General features: G+C 33.2%; 1 protein-coding gene across 2 annotated transcripts in view; it reads left to right on the top strand.

The window, feature by feature from the left end:
• Uba3 (Ubiquitin-like activating enzyme 3) overlaps positions 1-18,804 on the top strand; it is a 97,212-nt gene that overhangs the window by 19,324 nt on the left and 59,084 nt on the right. For both annotated transcript variants that reach the window (XM_090385141.1, XM_090385142.1), the window contains 4 exons: positions 5,400-5,480; positions 8,183-8,226; positions 14,058-14,122; positions 17,922-18,077. In XM_090385141.1, coding sequence (XP_090241267.1) covers positions 5,400-5,480; positions 8,183-8,226; positions 14,058-14,122; positions 17,922-18,077 — 346 coding nt within the window. The remainder of the gene's footprint in view (positions 1-5,399; positions 5,481-8,182; positions 8,227-14,057; positions 14,123-17,921; positions 18,078-18,804) is intronic.

The raw sequence follows: 18,804 nt of genomic DNA, 5'->3' as shown, positions 1-18,804 counted from the left end.
TGCTCTCTGTTACATGCATATATTAGTGGTATGTGGTGGGGTTCTTCAGCTAATTTGTCCTTAACCAGACAGTTGGATATGATTGATTTTGACATTGATTTGGTATAGTTGTTGTTGTTGTGGATCACTATAGTGTTATTTGGGACAGCCTAGCCTGTTTGTGCATATATATACAGTCCAAACCATTTTCTAGTGACTTGGGGCATTGGCCACTCATCTTTTGTACTGGCTGCTTGTTTTCTTAGTTATGAGGCATACCTAGTACAGTTTTTATTCTATAATATTCTGTTCTATTCTACAATATCCTATAATATTCTGTTCTACTCTACAATATCCTATAATATTCTGTTCTATAAGTGATTTTTAAACCAGTCAGCCTCTATACATTTGTAGACATTTGGCTATGCATTCGATTCTTTGCTGGGGAAAGGGGGATCCTAACAGATTGCCAAATGAATATAAATGTGTAGTAATTATATCTGGTAAATACAGATTTTTTAACATAAGTTTGGATACCACTTTGGAAATACAGCACTTGATTTACCGGGATCGGATTAACTGGGACACACCAAATATTAAAAAAAAAAAAAAAAAAAAATCAAGTAATAACTAGAATAGGTATAAAGAGATGTTTTGTAAGTCGTAAATAAGTGACAAGAATCGTCATTATAAAGTCTTCATGGGTTGATTAGTTTACCTATTATCTTTCAACCCCACTGTCTTCACACCCTCCACTCAAAAAAAAAAAAAAAAAACCAAAGAGAACAAATGTTTAGTTTGTTTTTGTGCGTCGAGTTGATTGTTGTGTTGCTTTGCACTGTGAAAAGAAAAATTTTGTTTCGTTATTTATGTCAGGGATGTCAAAGTTTTTTTTTTTTTTTTTTTTTTTTTAAATAGTAAATATATATACAGTAAACCCCCGCTATTCGTGATATCTGTATTCGCGATCGCTGATTTAATATAAAACGAAACCTAAAAAAATGTGAATTTTAAAGCGCCGTGAATATTATCCGCCATAAAAAACATGGGCGTGGCTAAAATTATCTCCCCACCCAAATTTAACTATTTGGGTGGGGGGGAGAGGGGTGACAAAATCGCAAGCATGGATGTTTTTCCACTAATCCTTGTTCAGTATGTGTTATGCGCTTGTAATAGAAGTTTTCGTCGTTTGCTTATAAATTGAATAAATTTATCAATTTATAAATTGATATGCTTACAAAAGTGATAAATCTACCATTTTGCAGTGTAAAACAGACTTTTTCGAGTGTGTTAACGGACGAAAGTGACTTTATTGTGGACAAGTTCTTTCTAACCCATACAAAAGTATGGCTACGAATAACAAGAGAAATGTGAAAATATCAAAGAAGGGGGTGACATTCGCGAATAAAATATTAGACAAAATTTCTAATGGTGAAAGTGTCTCCTCAGTGGCAAAACATTATAAAATCAATGAGTCAACGGTACGATCAATCAAAAAATCAGAATAAAAAATCCACCGTAGTGTCTGTGAAAATGTGCTAATTGCTTCAAAAATTTGCTCTGTAACTCGTGATGTTAAACTAGAAAAAATGGGAAAGGCTTTAAATCTGTGGGTAGAAGACCGAACTCAAAATAAAATTCCGTTAAGTTCACTCATCATTCGTGAAAAGGCAAAACTCCTTTATCAACACTAGCGAAACTGGTGATAGCACTGGCGGGATAAGTTTTTTTTTTTTTTTGCTAGAGCAAAGGCGCTGGTTTGAAAGATTTGTTTGAAATTTCTAATAAATATTACATTTAATATTAAATTGTTTCTTATTTTCATTTTGATGTCATATGCTTGCATTTCACTATGTACACAGTCATATTATGAAGGTACATATAATACATACATAGACAAAATTTTAGACTAGTTTTTCTTATATATTTCATACTTTGGAACAGAACCCCTTTATTACTATGGGAGCCATAACTCAGTATTCGCGACATTTCTCAGGAACGTAACCCCCGCTATTCGCGGGGGTTTACTGTATTGTTTTGTTTAGAAATTGCAAAAATGATGGGTAAACGCAAATGAGTTGTGCTTTCAGAAACTTCAAATTATTGAAAAGTTTGAAAATGGTGCATCCGTTAAATTTTAACAAACCGTTATAATGTTGGTGACCAAATCATACGTGACACCATAAAAAATAAAGGGAAGCATTGTATTGGATACACGAGTAGTGCATGGTAAGTGTTTTTTAATTTTTATCCACCACCATACTTTTTTCGTAGGTTGCTGAACATTTTTTGATACAGTAGGGCCCCCAACTTATGTAACTTTGGTCTTATGTAAATTTTTTTCATTCAGTTTTTTTTTTTTTCTTTTAGGATTGTAAAATAATAAGCAATCGATAATGACAATCATGGCACGCACAAATTTCACCAGTGATATATAGAATAGCAAGCTTAAAAATAGGAATGGAGAAAAGATTTTTTTTATATGATTGAAGATTTCTTTGAAGGGGACACAATTTCACCATAATAACGTAAAAACCCACCGAATTCCAGCTATCGGTATTATCACAAATGCAATAATATCAAGTTTACTACCCATTTTTGATGAATTTCACTAACAGAAAAGTCCAATAACTCGGAAAGTGCAAATTGTTTTTACTGTTTTATGGTAGTGACCTCCAGAAATGCACTTTAGTAAAATGTGAGTTCACGTGTGGTGATAATATGAGTTTTCGTCTTAACCCTGTGAAGTTCTTTACAGAAAATTTCATTTTGACCATTATTATGGTTCCGACTAAGAGAATAAGTGACAGCGGTACTAGTAAATCTGACAAGAAAAAGAAAGCAATTTGATTTGAATCAGAAAATTAAAATAAGGATCTATGAAACTGGTCAAACATTAATATCATGTGGAATTTAGATTTGTCAGTGTCAACAGCGAACACAATAATAAAGGACAAAGGCAGAATACGAGAAGTGGTGAAGGGATTGGCACTAATGAAGTCAACTATAATAATCAAGGCTACAAAATACATATCAGTTTTTACAGTACAATAACATGCGTTTTATGTTTTCTTATATGCCACTCCTGCTACTTCACCACTGTCCCCAGATAAAGTTTTTAATTGGACTAATTAAAAATATATAACTATTTTTTCTATATACAACTAATATATAAAAAATATATAACCAATTAACTGAAAAATATGTAACTATTTTTTTTCATTCTTCTGAAGATATTATGTGTTTTTTTTGTAATTTTGGCATATTATTATTATTAGTCATATGGTGCAAGGAAGCCTGAGGCTTATATTGCACCAGCAAAAAAAATTTCTGAATTACCCTGAGAGAGAAAAAACAAGTAGAGAAGAATGATGATATCCAGCTCAGGACCCTGGGTGTGCCAAGCTCATACTCACCAGATTATTAGTCGTTCCTGAGTTACGTAAAACTTGACTTACGAATGTATCTCTTACGTATGTCGGGGACTTACTGTATTTTTGGATTATCTGGGATTTTTTTTTTTTTTTACCATCTATCCCGGAAAATTGAGAGTCTGCTGTATATCAGAAAATATTTCAGTGCAGAGTGCATTGGCCCTGCTACAGATGGGGTATGCCAGTGGACAAACTCACCAGATTCTACCCTTGTCAGTGAAAAAGAAGTGGCTGTAGTGACTAAAATGGGTGTAACGAGCACAGGAACACCAGAATTTGGGGATTGGAAAAAAGGTTGCTTGATCCTCAGCTCCATTTATTCCATGCTGATGGCAAAACCAGGGTATGGTTAGAGTAGCATGCATTAATAGATCCATTGTACCAGGTGTCAACTCTGCAGGCTGCTGATGTGAAGTATGATGGTGTGCATAGTGTTTTTGTGTACGCATTAGATTTCTTGATACTGGTGATCATTTGGTTGCCACTTGAACATTTTTTGCCAGCCATTATTACATCCCTTTAGTGCTCACAGCTTTAAATTTTATGGTGACAAATGGTGGAATGCTTGGATATTGTTTTTGGGTTTCTTGATACCCGTGGATCGTTTGGATGTCACAATCTACTTGAACATTGTTGCCAACTATTATTGCATCCCTTTAATGCTCATAGCTGCAAAATAATACACCATTTCACAAGGCATGGATTGTTCAGGAATGGTTCTAGGAGCTTTGAATGATTTTGTTTTTCAGTAGCCTGCTCAGTCACTAGATCTCAACCCAAATGAGTGTCTGTTATTAAAGTAATAAAAAATGTATGTAATTTTTTAAATTGTAATGTTAAATTCTGTTACTAAATTAATGTGTCCTTAGAACTTTTACATCCCTCCATATATTTCTAGTTATCATTCTGTCTTTCATTTGTATTTGTGTTGTGCTAATTCCTATTTCCTCATATTTCCCTGTTGTACATGCTTCCAGTGTGCCACTACTGGAAGCATACATAAAAGCTTTGCTTAAAGTATTGCCCATACATCCACTTCATATTTGTTGCATATTCTCAATCCCCCTTCCAAGCTATGTTATTGTTAATAGAGTTATTCGCATGCCCCTTGGGAACCTGTTGTCAGTTAAAGTTGTGGAAATGTTTGGATTCAACTAATTTCTCAATCTGAAGGACTGAAATGCACCTCCATAGTTCTTACTAACAATGGCTTGCTACGTGGCACTATTAATAAAACTATTAGCAAGTACGTGGATAATCACAATATCTCTATTCTACAAAAAAAAAAAAAAAAATTTTTTTTTGCAAAATAGGGATAATTCAAAAAAAGAAGCCACATTACCATATATTAAATTTTTAGAAGGGAAAACAATGAGAATATGCAATAAATTTGAATTGTATGTAGTTCTTAAATGAAATCAACAATATTTTAAGAGATTCAGTTTTTATGATTAGTATAAGACATATCATCTACGAAAACACACATCAGTTTGAAGAAATATATACATATCAGTGAGACAAGTAGAGCTTTGAAACCAGTGTAACATTATAAGCATGTAGAAAGTGGAAATGCAAGGAAATTGGAGTTAGCAGGTTCAACACAAGTCCTAATTAGGGATTATATTAGTGATAAATGATGGCTTATAAATTATTTTAATTAACTGGCTTCTGTAATAATTCAAGTGGAATGTGCTTATCATTTAAAGAAATGTTTTCAATGATGAGAACTACCAATATTATTTTGTGTTTTTTAGCCATAAAGACTTATTTTTCTACTGTTTTTAATATTATTCACAAATATTATTAGCATATTGAGTTTTTAATATGTGGTACACCCTTAAAATATGTTAATTATTTTTTTATAAAGTAATGAAGAAATAAAGTAGGTTGCAGTCACATGGCCATATATAATATCTGATAATATTATTTGGATTAAGTGTTGTATGTTAAACCATTGGTGATAAATAATTGAGCTTCCCAATATAGGTATCAAGACGTTGGGCAATCAAAATCTGAAGTAGCTGCATCATTTATCAACAAAAGGATTCCTGGTTGCAGAGTTGTTCCGTATCCTTTAAAATACTCAGAAGCAGGAAATGTGATAAAGTTGTAAACTAATGAATTTTATTTGCGATTGGTCACTAAAGTAGTTTATTGCCTTCCGAGGTACATTTTTCATTGAGTTTTTGTGTTCTTAAATAGGTATGTTTTATTTAACTTATTATTTGTTAATTTATTATTATTGCTTTAATTGCATTATAGTTGTGTTATTATTAACAATGCATTGTTATTATTATCATTAATTTATTATTATTGTTGTTGTTGCTTTTAAACTATTATTCTTCAATTTATTTTTAATTTGCTTATTATATTATGAAACAACTTTATGCTGCCATGATGCTTCAGATAATTTTAACGAAAAGGTATAAATGTTCACACAACTCTGAACAAAGAAATAAGTACTTTATTGACAAAAAAATGTATGGACATTCATGCTTGTACACAGAACAGACAGTAGCAGTGCTTCACACATTGCCAAATGGTCAGAAACAGCTGCTGTTTGCATCTAATAGACTCAAACTATACAAGTTCCACCCCATTCAAAATGATTTGTAAGTGGGTTTCCAAACAACTGCAACAACAAACACTGCTGCTTTTTTATATTTGCTTTGAAGACATGCAACAAAGATTGTTTTCACTTACACAGTACTGTGAATTGTCATGAATGCCTTTGTTGAATAATAAAATGCTGGAATGAGTACAGAAAAGAGCAACGAGATTGGTGAGAAGAACAAAGGGTTGCTCTTACCAGGAAAGGCTAAAGTTTTGCAAATTGCAGCATTTGGAGACTGGCACCCGGGTGGTGACCTGATTGAGGTGTATAAGGCCTTGAATGGTTTGAGCAAGCTCAATGCTGATGGGATTCTTCCTCTTGCTCAGATTTCACACCTGAGGGGGCATAAATTCAAATTGAGGAAAGCCAGATGTAGAATAGATGTGTGGAAATTTGCCTTTAGTCAGCGGGTGGTTGATTGCTGTAACAAACTTCCATCAGTTGTGGAAGTTGATAGCTTAAATAAATTTAAGGAAGAACTAAAACTTTTTTTTTTTTTTTTTTTTTTGGCTGATGATGTATCAGCTTGCTTTCTTGCATCATATACTTCTACTAATACTACTGCTAAAAATTCTAATTGGATTAAACAGTATGCATGATCAGATGGATCTATAAATTGCAGTTTGAGCTGCAATTCATATGTATGCCCTTTTGGTTCCATACTTCTCCTGTACTGCTAATGGATATGCTTATCTTGTGCCACTACAGAAAGTTTTGACAAATTATTTAAATGTTGTAGTAATTGAGAAATATAATGATGATGAGCTACCTTTTTTTTACACAATCAGCTGGAATGACTTGACAAAACTTATCAAGGAAGTGGATGGATCTTTACATCCTGGTAAGACAGCCTCCTAAGAAGTTAAGATTCTATAACCATTAGAATTTTATCCATCTTGAATACCTTCACTTCACACTCTGTGTGATAGTATAGGAATTCATTACTTATCACTTATTTGCAGATGTGTTTAGGTTTAAATATGATCAGCATCTAGAGGAATTCCTAAAGACCTCTTCGTTTGGGTCCATAGCTAGCCAATCTTAGGCAGGTTTTTTCTTCTTGAGGTATTCCAGTTTTTCAGCCTGTATAACAAGCAAATCAGTCTATACAGACATAATGTACAGTAAAAGAGGTCACATCTAGTAACATTTGAGCTAGAACACTGTGACAAAAATGGGTGATACATCAAGAAAACCTCAACCATCCAAACTAAGTTCATAGTTTATCAAGTGTGGCTGAGTACAGTTGAGCTCAAAAACAAGGAGCGAAGAAAGTGAATTAAGAATTTAAATGTATACAGTGTGTAGCATACCTTTTGGCATTGAGTCATGTAAATTATAAATTTCTTTTCAATATCAGGAAAATAAATAATTATGATGAGAGTAAATTGCTTTTCTGCACTTCAGCCATCAATAAAGCTTAGTTTGGAACCTTTCTGTTCACCTTTCTAATGTCCACTGCAGTCATACATTTACATATATAAGTATTTCTATCATTATAACTAGATTTTCTATTTAATGTTGTTAAGCTGATGGTACATTAATAGTAATTATTATAGCAAATTTATTTTATAGGCTGTACTTAGTATACTTTCACTGTATATATAAGATATAATAAAATTTTAGGGCAGAAAACCTCAAACTGTGTAAAATTCATAATAGGAATTATTTAGTGCATTTTATTGCATCATTTACTACATAGTTGAATTTTAAGATAAACCAAAGTTAGTATGTTAAGAATCGTTAATAAAATGTCTCATTGTGAAATCCTTCACGAGTTGCCTTCTCTCTTATACTTTGAATAAATAACACTTCCCAGTTAGAGAAGTCTCCTGTCACTTATTCTTATTTGAGTAGCACCACCATATTGGCACTGGTTTTAAGCTATTTGGCTTCTCATTGGTGAGTGAGTAGTACTCAAAGTTTCCTCTGGTGTTTAAACCTACAGAGGAATTTTTAGTATCATTTTAAAACAAATAACTGTTTTATTAGTTTATTTAAACAAAGTAACTGTTATATTGTTAATTTTGTCAAAGAAAAATTAATTCTGTTAATGCAGACTTTATATGTAATCATCTTTATTGCATTATCAGTTTTTAAGATTTTTAAACATGTCAGTAATTACCTTTGAGGTTCTTTGACAATTTTGAAATAGACATTTTAAGAAAATTCAGGATTATGATGAGAAATTCTACAGGCGTAAGTTCATTCTTTATTGTTGAACTATCATTAACAGAAGTCCGGAATTCTTGTTTTTTTTTGTTATTGTTATTTTCTTATTGTTGAACTGATTGCTGCATTCATTGATCAGAAATATTTTCAGTAAATGTTTTAAATACTTCATGGTTTGCACTTATCTTACAATGCAAAATTCAGAAATGTATTTACAAATTTTTTTCATTTATTTGAAAGAATAAGAATTTAAAATATTTAATAATTGAGCTTTGAAAATCTTTATTTATGAATACTTAAATGACATGCCTTTAACACTAACAGCCCGATAATAACGGGTATTACGTTATTATACCTGCCCAAAAAGTCCAGTTTTCTTTTAGACTTTATTCTGTTTCCTATAAAAGTAATACATTTTATATTCATATTTGTTAACTGCTATTTGAAAAAAGGCAATATGAGCAAAATATTTTAAAGAATAGGAGTTATTTTTATTTTGGAACTTTCAAAATTTGTTTCTTATGCAAGTCATGATACTTGAGTTTAGCAACTGAAATTGTGTTGTTTACCTAGTTGCATCAATGAACTGCCTTAATCTGATATGTTAAATTTACAGTGTATTACATTTCTGGAACATTGACAAGTGCAGGCAGTTCTCGCTTTACAAGTTTTCGCTTTATGAGTTTTTTTTTTTTTTTTTCAAGTATCAACAAAATCGGAAATATGAACATTACTTGCAAAAAATGAATGTTAAAAACATTCGTAAATACTGCATTTCAAACCACGCACGTAGCTATATAATACAGTGTACCCCGCTTTACGATATTAATCCATTACCATCATATCGCAAAAATATCATAATGTGAACCCAATAACACATTGTTTTTTGGTAATTCATTCCATAACCTTAGAAGTTCAAATTTTTGCTATATGATTCCCTAAAAGGTCGTTTTTATAGTGTAAATTATATTAATTACCAATTCAAATCATTAAACGCACTACACTTTCATCGCTATCATATGTTATAAGAACCAATTTTGAATGGCTTTGTGATTTTTTTTAAAGCACATTTCTGGAAGTCACGACCATAAAACAATTTGCACTTTCCAGTTTATTTGGCTTTTTTGTTACTGCAAGCAATTATAAACTGGTGGTAAACTCGATGTTATTGCATTTGCGAAAATACCGATAACTGGAATTGTGTGGGTTTTTACGTTATTATGGTGAAATGTGTTTGCCCTTTACTGAAATTTTCAATCATATAAAAAACATAAATTTTCAGAATCTTCTCTTCATTCCTTTTTTTTTTAGGCTTCTAAACTTGTTACTCCGCACAAATCGCGTTAGTTATGATTTGTGCGTTCCGTTAAAAAATGCTTATGCATGCTATTGAAATTTATAAGGAAAAGAGAAGATTATCTTGGAAATAAACACCTCTTGAAGCATTTCTGAAGAAGACAACTTCTTGTTCAACAAACCAACGAGTGCCGAGCCAATAACAAGTGATCGAGAGTGCATTTAGTCGATGATTATGATAAAGAATAAACATTCTTTAACTTTTGTAAGTCATAAATAATTTCTCTATTATTATAATTTGGTTGATTTTACAGGCTATGTTTTCATTTCTTTGGATAAATCAATTATTGTTTAAACATAAACTGATTAGCTAACTGATTTCATTGTTGATAACTTAACCTCTATTTTTAACATTGTCTATGGGAAATAAATTCCCGCTTTACCAGTTTTCGCTTTACAAGCGCACACTAGGAACGAATTAACTCATAAAGTCGAGAACTACCTGTAGTAATAATTCATGATTTATAACAACAAAAAATGAACAAAAACTAACAACTTTTATGCACAAACTGAGAACATTTTGTTTCTGTGCAAATAACAATATCCAGTGCTTCAGCTACAATGTGCAGTATGTGCTTAACCTATTCTAAAAGAGCCAAATATAAAATTTCATGAAAATCTATCAACTGGGAGTCAATTTATTACATGTGAAGGATAGACAAAAAGATAACTTCTGGATTTATGTTGGTCTAATTTTAATGAAATTTGGGACGGCTCGACAAATCCTTCTAAAAGAACCAAATATAAAATTTTATGAAAATCTATCCATTAGGAGTTGAGTTGTTACATGGACAGACTGAAGGATATGAACACAACAGTCACTTCATACATATATGCTAACTAACCTAAAAAGAGATGAAGCAAGTAAAGTGTGGCAACAAAAACTTGTATAATGATAACTGTGCATGAACGTGGTAGGGAGACCCTAGTGGGAAGTAGGAAAATTGTAATAATTTGTAGGAAAGTTGTAAAATTGTATTATTACAATTTTACCACTTTCCATAATTAAATAATACAATTAATTAGTAATAAATGTGAATTAACAAAAATGGGATTCAGTGCAGTTGCATGTTTATGCATAAATATAAATACATACATTGCACATATGCAGATAGAAGAATAAAAGATTAAAACAAGATAAGGTGTGAATTTGAATTGCCATGTCCCACGTTCTTCATGGGACATAATTTGAATTGACATGTCCCATGTTCTTCATGGGACACTAAAACATGGCAACCAAAATGTTTGTGCTTATGAGAGCAAGTATAATGCAGATTACAGCAAAAATTGGTTATAATCAGGAGAATGTGATTGGTTATAATCAGGTGAGTGAGCGAGAGTGAAAAACTGGGAGATTGCTGCCTAAATTCATGAGAGTAGTCAGGTCTGTATATGAGATGTGTCCAGATACCATCAGTGATGTTATTTCATACATAGTTGCATGCATGGCTGTGCTTATCACTTTAGCTTCCCTGGACAAAACTTATTTCAGTGACTTTCAAAATTTTTAGTGAGGTAAAAGTACAAGGAATGACAACCCACACTGGACCAAGGAGGGCCTCCATCCTGTTTTGACAATGCTGCAGATTTATTTTATTATTTTATAATAGACATCAACTGAGAAAAGAGTGCAGTGTTTGGAGGAACATGCATGAAATGCAATAACTTCAGCAAGAAACAAGTATAACAGATGAAGAACATTCCAGCCATTGACAGATAACATTGAGGGTTTTGATACGTTCATTAAAAGGGAACAGTAACTAACAATTTTGACATTGCTACATAGGTGATCAATTCATATGGCGTAGCATATGACATCATGCATGACACCTGAATCTACAAGATAGTTGTAGCATACTGGGTCCCAAAACAACTGTCTGAAGGCAGCCAAAGTGCTGTGCATGTCACACACTCAATGCCATAGTGTTAACCAATGACAGAAATATTCTGTGTTATGTTCATGTCAGTATTCTTAGATATGCATCTGCCTGCCATGGCACCTCCATAGCCAGGTGGGAAGGAGCAGCAGTGCGTAGTACACGCTTCTTGATTAGACTGGGGTTCGAGCCCGTCACCACGAAATACGGAGGATGTGGGAAGGTCAGGGAATGACCACCGCATATCCCGGAGCAATATGGTCTTAGTTGCTAATGCTCCTAAAAACCAAATAACAAACTGCCTGCCATATTTTGAGAGGTGCTCACTTTGAGTACTTGTCAAGATGTAGTGGTGCTTGTCTCACCCTTTATCTTGTGTTTCACTCTCAATCCTTTTTTTTTTGTGTAACAAAAGGCATGTTTTGAAATGGTATCCAGTTCCTTTGTTACTGTTACTCCTACACCTTTACCTTGCAATAAACAAAATGCCTACAGACATTTTGAAAACATAATGATTATGAATATTGTTCATGATCATTTTGTAGATTTCAACTGGATAAATATAAGTAGGTACTCACGTCCTAGCACTAATTAAGCATTGTACCAATTAAGCACTTGCACTGAGGAGTTATACTCCTCAGTGCAAGTACTGTAAATAGTGTAAGTGCTAGTTCGTGTAAGTAGGACATTTCAGTATAACCATTTTCGTTTTTATTTTTAATCTGATCAGGTCTCAGATTACCTTCATTCACATGCTGGAATTCTAAATAAAAAGTGTCAACAGATAAAATATTTTCACTTAAGCATTTCTAAATTATATGAATCTTCTTGTTGGTTAGGAGATCAGGTACTTTTCTTACGCTGAAATATTTAATAAAATTTCTTTAATGTTGCTCAACGTACCACTCTGGCTCATAAGCATTTCTGAGGTTACTATCCCTGATGTGGCATGTTACTTATTACCAGGTGGCCACAGTTACATTATTTCTAATTAGAGCTGTCTGGAGTGTGAACTAATGAAGAAATGCAACCGAATTTAGTAGGTATGTTCTTTGTCAAATGCAGAAAAGAATTACATGAAAAACAAAATTAGGTCCAAAAATTACTGGTGAAAATTACAGGTGAAAAAGTTGCTTTGAACAATTTGCATACCCCATTGTGCTTAAATACAGAATGGGAAGGCATAAGATGCTGTAGATGAAGATACTAGGAGCACAATGCCTCTCACTTTATTAGAGCATGGTTTGACTATTACTTGACTGTTATTTTGACTTTTTCTTTGACTTATTCTAGTACTGTAAAATGTAAATCTAGAATGGAAGCAATGCAGCAACAGGGATTTGGTATTATAGGCATTGCAAGCACCAGTGAGGAGGTATTATGACACTATGTAGTCTCAGAAAAATGGTTACATGGTTGAAGGAAATGGGGAGTCTGAGAGTGAAACAAGGGAGAGGACGCAAACCCCTGAACTAAGAGTGGGTCAGGATATTGCTACTGCAATTGCAGAAAGATTATTGGACATTGATGTATCAGTATGGAAGGTATTTCATAAGGTTTTGCAGCTCTGTATACACATATTTCATTGTGAGTGGCAATTGCAAGTGTGTAATTCCAAAATTCAAATTAAATTTGCTCTTTGCTTCTCGTTGTGAATGGAGGTAGATTTGGGGAAATGAGGCCCATTTCCACTTTAATGGGACTACAAAATGCAAAACTGCAGGATTTTGGCCATAGAACCCTCCACATGTGCCTAAGATTTGTATGGTGTGAGATCATAGCTGCCTTCATTATTGGTCTATTCTCTTTTGAAGAAACCATTGGTGCCTCTGCAGCCAGGTGGGCAGGAGCAGCAGTGCGTAGCATATGCTTCTTGATTAGACCGGGGTTCGAACCCGTGCCCACCAAATACGGAGGATGCGGAAAGGTCAGGGAATGACCGCCGCATATCCCCGGAGCAATATAGCCTTAGTCACTAATGCTCCTAAAAACCAAATAACAAACAAACAAACAACAACAAGAAACTATCCTACTGGACCTGTAATGCCTTTAGTTTTCCTTATAGGTACTAAAACCAATTATTCTCATTTCACAACTTCATTCTACAACTCACTTGTTGCTTGATAATACTATTTTGCAAAGGCCTCAAATGACAAAGTGACAATATTACAGTACCAGTATTAATATTCTTGATTTGTAATGTGTGCAGTTATGCAGAACATGTAACAGATTAATTATTTACAGCAAACTTCCCCCTACTGGTAGTTTTTAGAACTAATTTTTGTTTTTTGATGTAATTCTCTTCTGCATTCTCCAAAGAACATACCTGTCAAATTTGGCTGTTTCCTCTATTACATCATACTCTAGACAGCTCGAAATAGAGATACTTGAATTGTGGCTGCTTAGTACATGACATCTTTAATTGCCTTGGGGGGAATTTACAAGTATGAAATTGTGGGTTGAATTATTTATTAAACAGAAAAATAATGTTTTAAAATGTAATTTGTGAAATCAGATTTGATAAGTGTAGTCAGAAATGAAATCAACTTGTCATGAATTAGCATGATGATATCATCACCCCATACAGTTCCCCAATGTTAATATTTATAATATTTCTTTTTATAGAATTCAATATTGTCGTCTGTGGACTGGATTCAGTCATAGCTAGAAGGTGGATTAATGGAATGTTGGTATGTTTTATTTATTTTTGAACTCTCATAATCTGATTTTTCTAGATGTTTTTCACCACTCTCTCTTTTTTTATATATTACTTTTATTTCCATACAAGTAATTATCTAAATACCACATTTTGTGATGCACACACACACACACACACACACACACACACACACACACACACACACACACACACACACACACACTTCAAAACATCTCGCATTAAAAACTACGATATGTATTTAATATAACTATTTGTACCTTGGAGTACAGATCTGCATATGAAGCTATGTAGCATTTCAAACATTTCAGATAACAGAGATGTGTGTTCATAACAGTGATTTTGACATTTTCAATTCATTTTGGTAATGAGATCTAGTATTAACCAAATACTAGAATACTGTCTTATTTTATTTTTCTTACTCCTGCATCTTAAAGTATGGATGAAGGAGAGATAAATGAATAGTTAGAAAGGGCTAATAATCTTTGTGTACTAATGTTATGAATGTGGTTCCACAGCATTTGGTGCTGGGCCCTCCTTTACTGTTTCTGATACTTAATAATGATTCTGATGTCAGTATTTCAAGTTTAATGTCTAAATTTTCTGATGATACAATAGTGGGTAGAGTACTTTGGCAAAGATCTACATAAATGATTTGGATTGGATGAAAAATGGCAGCTGAAGTATAACACTAGAAAATGTAATGTCTTCTATCTGGTAGTAGTAATCAAACCAAACTCAAGACAGTATATCAACTGTCTTGAGTTTGATATACATACATACTGTATTTAGTATGTATATCAAACTCAAGTAGATATAGTATGTATGTATATCAAACTCAAGTAGATATAGTATGTATGTATATCAAACTCAAGTAGATATAGTATGTATGTATATCAAACTTGATATACATACATACTATATTTAGTATATTATAACATACATGATAAACTATACATACAGTCTGATGGGACAGTCATGCAGCATGTCTTATTTTATTTAGAAAATTTTGGAATTTTTTTGTTACCACTTTTCTATAAAAAAAAGTTAAAAAATCCCTTACAAAAACTTGTAAAGTCATACTCTTAAACAGGATCATTTCCCCTCCCCCCCATTGACCCACACATGGTGCCACCTAATAGTTTTGATAACTATGTAAAGAATTTTATGATAAGCACTTGAAGTCATAAAAACAATTAAAATAAATTTAATATAGGTTGATGAACAAATATTCATCCTTAGAAACTGGTCTCATGAGGAATTCATGTGTGCATATCCACATGCACTAAAACAACAAACCATAGGTAGTAAATACGAACCTTAGATTTCTGTTATGTTGAAAATCTGGGTTATAATTTCTGTTTATAAAAGTGGGGTTTAAACTCTTTCTCTGTGTGTGCGTGTGCACATTTCTGATTTCCATTCATGTTATTTTTTCCAAATCAGGAGACATGCCACTGACAAGGGGCTTATCAAATGTGGAGATCTCCTGGTTATGTAGCCTCAAACCTTCAGTAACCCATTAGGTGATTAAATTAATTTGATTGCTTATAGCCACAGATATACCAGATGATTCAACTTTTAAAGCTTTATTTTTAGGAGCTATAATTATACACTCAGTGATTAGCGAATTATGACCACCCCATCCACAATGGATTATGCTGCTTAGCTCACTGTATAAAAAGCCAAACTGCTTTGTATGCTAGAAATTTGCAACCATATGTAAATTACCACAGCAGTGATAATTTGCATCTGATTGTACAAGTCAAAAAGAGAAAAGAGCAGTTATGGGACAGAGTTTCAAAAGGGCAAGATTGTGGGAGCTTGTGCATCGGGTTCTTCCATATCAGAAATGCCACATCTTGTCAGTTGCTCATGGCCCACCGTGGTTAAGGTCCTGCTGAGGGGACTCTAAAGGATAACACAAGGTGGATATTCATAGTAGGCAAAGGATGCAGTACATTGTATGGGCTTAACAGCAGGTCACAATGTGACAGTTCATGTTGCAATACAATATAGGGAATGCAAGAACAATATCTCAAATGATGATGTGCCGTACACTCTCAGACATATAGGGCTCTACAGCAGATGACCCATGAGACTTCCTCTCCTCACTTCTGATCATCACTGATGACTAATACTGTAGGGGCAACAGCATGCTGGTTGGACACTGAAAGACTGGAAAAGCGTGTGCTGGTCAGATGAGTCCGAATACCTGGTGCAGCACAAGTCTATGAACCCATCGTGCATGGTACCCACAGGCAGGTGATGGTGATTGCTTAATATGGGGTATGTTTTGCTGGCAAGAACTGTGACCCCTGGTGTGTACGGACCATATTTCACTGGTGATGCCAACCTGCAGCTCTTAGGAGATCATGTGCACTCTGCTACTTTGCATTTTTCCCAGTCAGAAGTGTGGGATCTTCCAAGATGATAATATACCCTGTCATTGGGCCACACTGTGCATGAATGGTTCGAGGAACACTGAAGATATTACCAATCTTGACTGGCCTCCAAATTCACCTGACTTTAATTCAATTGAATGCTTGTTGGATGTCTTGGAATGGGAAGTGAGGCATATGGACACTCAACCATCTTCCTGTTCTGACACTGTGGAAAGCCTTGCTGGTAGCATGGTTTCAGATCCTTACAGACATCTTCAGATATTCAGTGGAGTCAGTGCCTAGGTGTGGCTGTTATCCGTGCAACTGGTGGCCCAACACAGTATTAGGTAGGTGGTCATAATTCAGTGATCACTGAGGGTATATGGTACCAAAACTTAATTTGTGAAATAATAAAATTTAATAAACTACATACTGAAATGTTAAAAATATACCAAGGTAAATACAACTATACACAGCTTTCACAAATTATTTTTTATGCAAGTGAAAATTTACACACATCAGACATCTGGTAGTCATATTGCTACACAAACTACAATTCATAACATGCATTAGTTCATTTTAGTAAATTACTGTAATGTATTCTCTTCAGAAATGCTACACACTAGGATAATTTCACTGAACATTGGCTTTTTATTGGTTTATTTTTTAATGGTTTTTATTTCTCTCTCAAGAATTTCTTGCACACTGTAGTATCTCTTATAAAGATAGTTCTTTTTCTCAATTGTTTTTTTGAGTGCTGGGATTAAGGTCTCCCCACCCTCCACTTTTCGATGGAGTTAGTTTTGTTTAAAACAGCTATTAGAGTAGAAACACTTAAAATAATTAGCAGTCTAGTTCTTGTTTTAAGGGAATGTTTTAATAAGTAGCACTGTGGCAATTATTGAACATTAGTCGCTTATTTCCATCTTTTTCCCAGGCTTAGAATATTAAAAAAATAAATAAATGGAATAGTTGCACAATTCTGCTTGATTTTGTATGTTTCATTTTCCTGTAGTTCACCTTACTTCACAATTTTACTTTATTTTTACATTTCTCTAGTAGAAAGAGTATCCACTTATTTTAAAAATAAATTTGGACAATCTATTTCTCAGACCAAAATGCTTATTTCAAGCACAATTCAGTCTTTTGTTTTCAGTGATAGGTTATTTGCCTCTGTTGACAGCTTCTTCTGCCACTAACTTCAAGAATAAAAATTGTTAGCTGATAAATAGTCCTCATTTAAAATTTTTCATATTTAACTTTTGTTTTCTGAGTACGAAAAATGTCAAATGTGGTGTGTTGCACAAACATTAAGTTTTGCTAGTGCTTAAGGAAATCTGCTTTTCTTGTATTGCTTTATTATATTTTTTAATCAACTTTTGTTTTCATCTATTCATGTATTGCTGTGTTATATCTTTAACAATACAGCTTGGTTTGTTAAATTATGAAGATAACAGTTTAGACCAGGACTCGATAATACCCATAGTTGATGGTGGTACTGAAGGATTTAAAGGAAATGCAAGAGTTATTATCCCAGGAATGACTGCATGTATAGAATGTACTTTGGATCTTTATCCTCCGCAAGTAGGTTACACTTTAATATAATAACAAGAAAGAAAAACATCAACCATTATATATATTTTTATTTATTTATTTACTTTGTTTGCAAGAATTCATGTTTAGAAATATGTAAGAAACAAGAGATGAAAATAAAGCACTCTAAAAAAGTGATGTGAAACATCAGTTCTTTTATATTTATGGGAATTTATAATTAAATTCCTTACAAATTAATAATTAAAGTATTCAAAAATTCAGAACTTTTTAAAAAATTTACCAGAAAAAAAAAAAAAATAATAATGTAGAAATTCCTTCATGTTCATCACTTCATTAAGTGATTTTGTCTTGTCTATTGTAAATTATGTGCAACTGTAGGAAGCATTCTTGTCCTTTAGAAGGGGCAAATTTGCTGATAACAGTTAAATTCATGTTAATATATTGAATAACTCGTCAATAATCAAATTCCATGTCATCTGTTTCTCACTGCTGGCTCTATCACAATTAATGTTATTCAAGCTGCTTCTTCATATAAACTTAAGAGCAAACAGGTTTTTTTTTTTTTTTTTTTGTAGCTTTGTTGTGTGCCCGCATTTGTTTATGGTCTTAGAAGTTATTGCATATTTAGGAACTCTGCTGTTTTCATTAAAGCAGCAGTTGTGGGAAGTTCCCACCAAACATCACATTCCAAGCATCAAGTTAAAGAAAATTGAAACTACTTGCTTTAAGAACTTATGTGACAATTTAAATGACAGAA

This window comes from Mastigoproctus giganteus, chromosome 11, assembly GCF_048544385.1.
Source record: "Mastigoproctus giganteus isolate SK-2022 chromosome 11, ASM4854438v1, whole genome shotgun sequence".
Classification (NCBI taxonomy): Eukaryota; Metazoa; Arthropoda; class Arachnida; order Uropygi; family Thelyphonidae; genus Mastigoproctus; species Mastigoproctus giganteus.
Note: the sequence above shows the minus strand (reverse complement) of the source record. Positions and strands in the feature narration are given on the sequence as shown.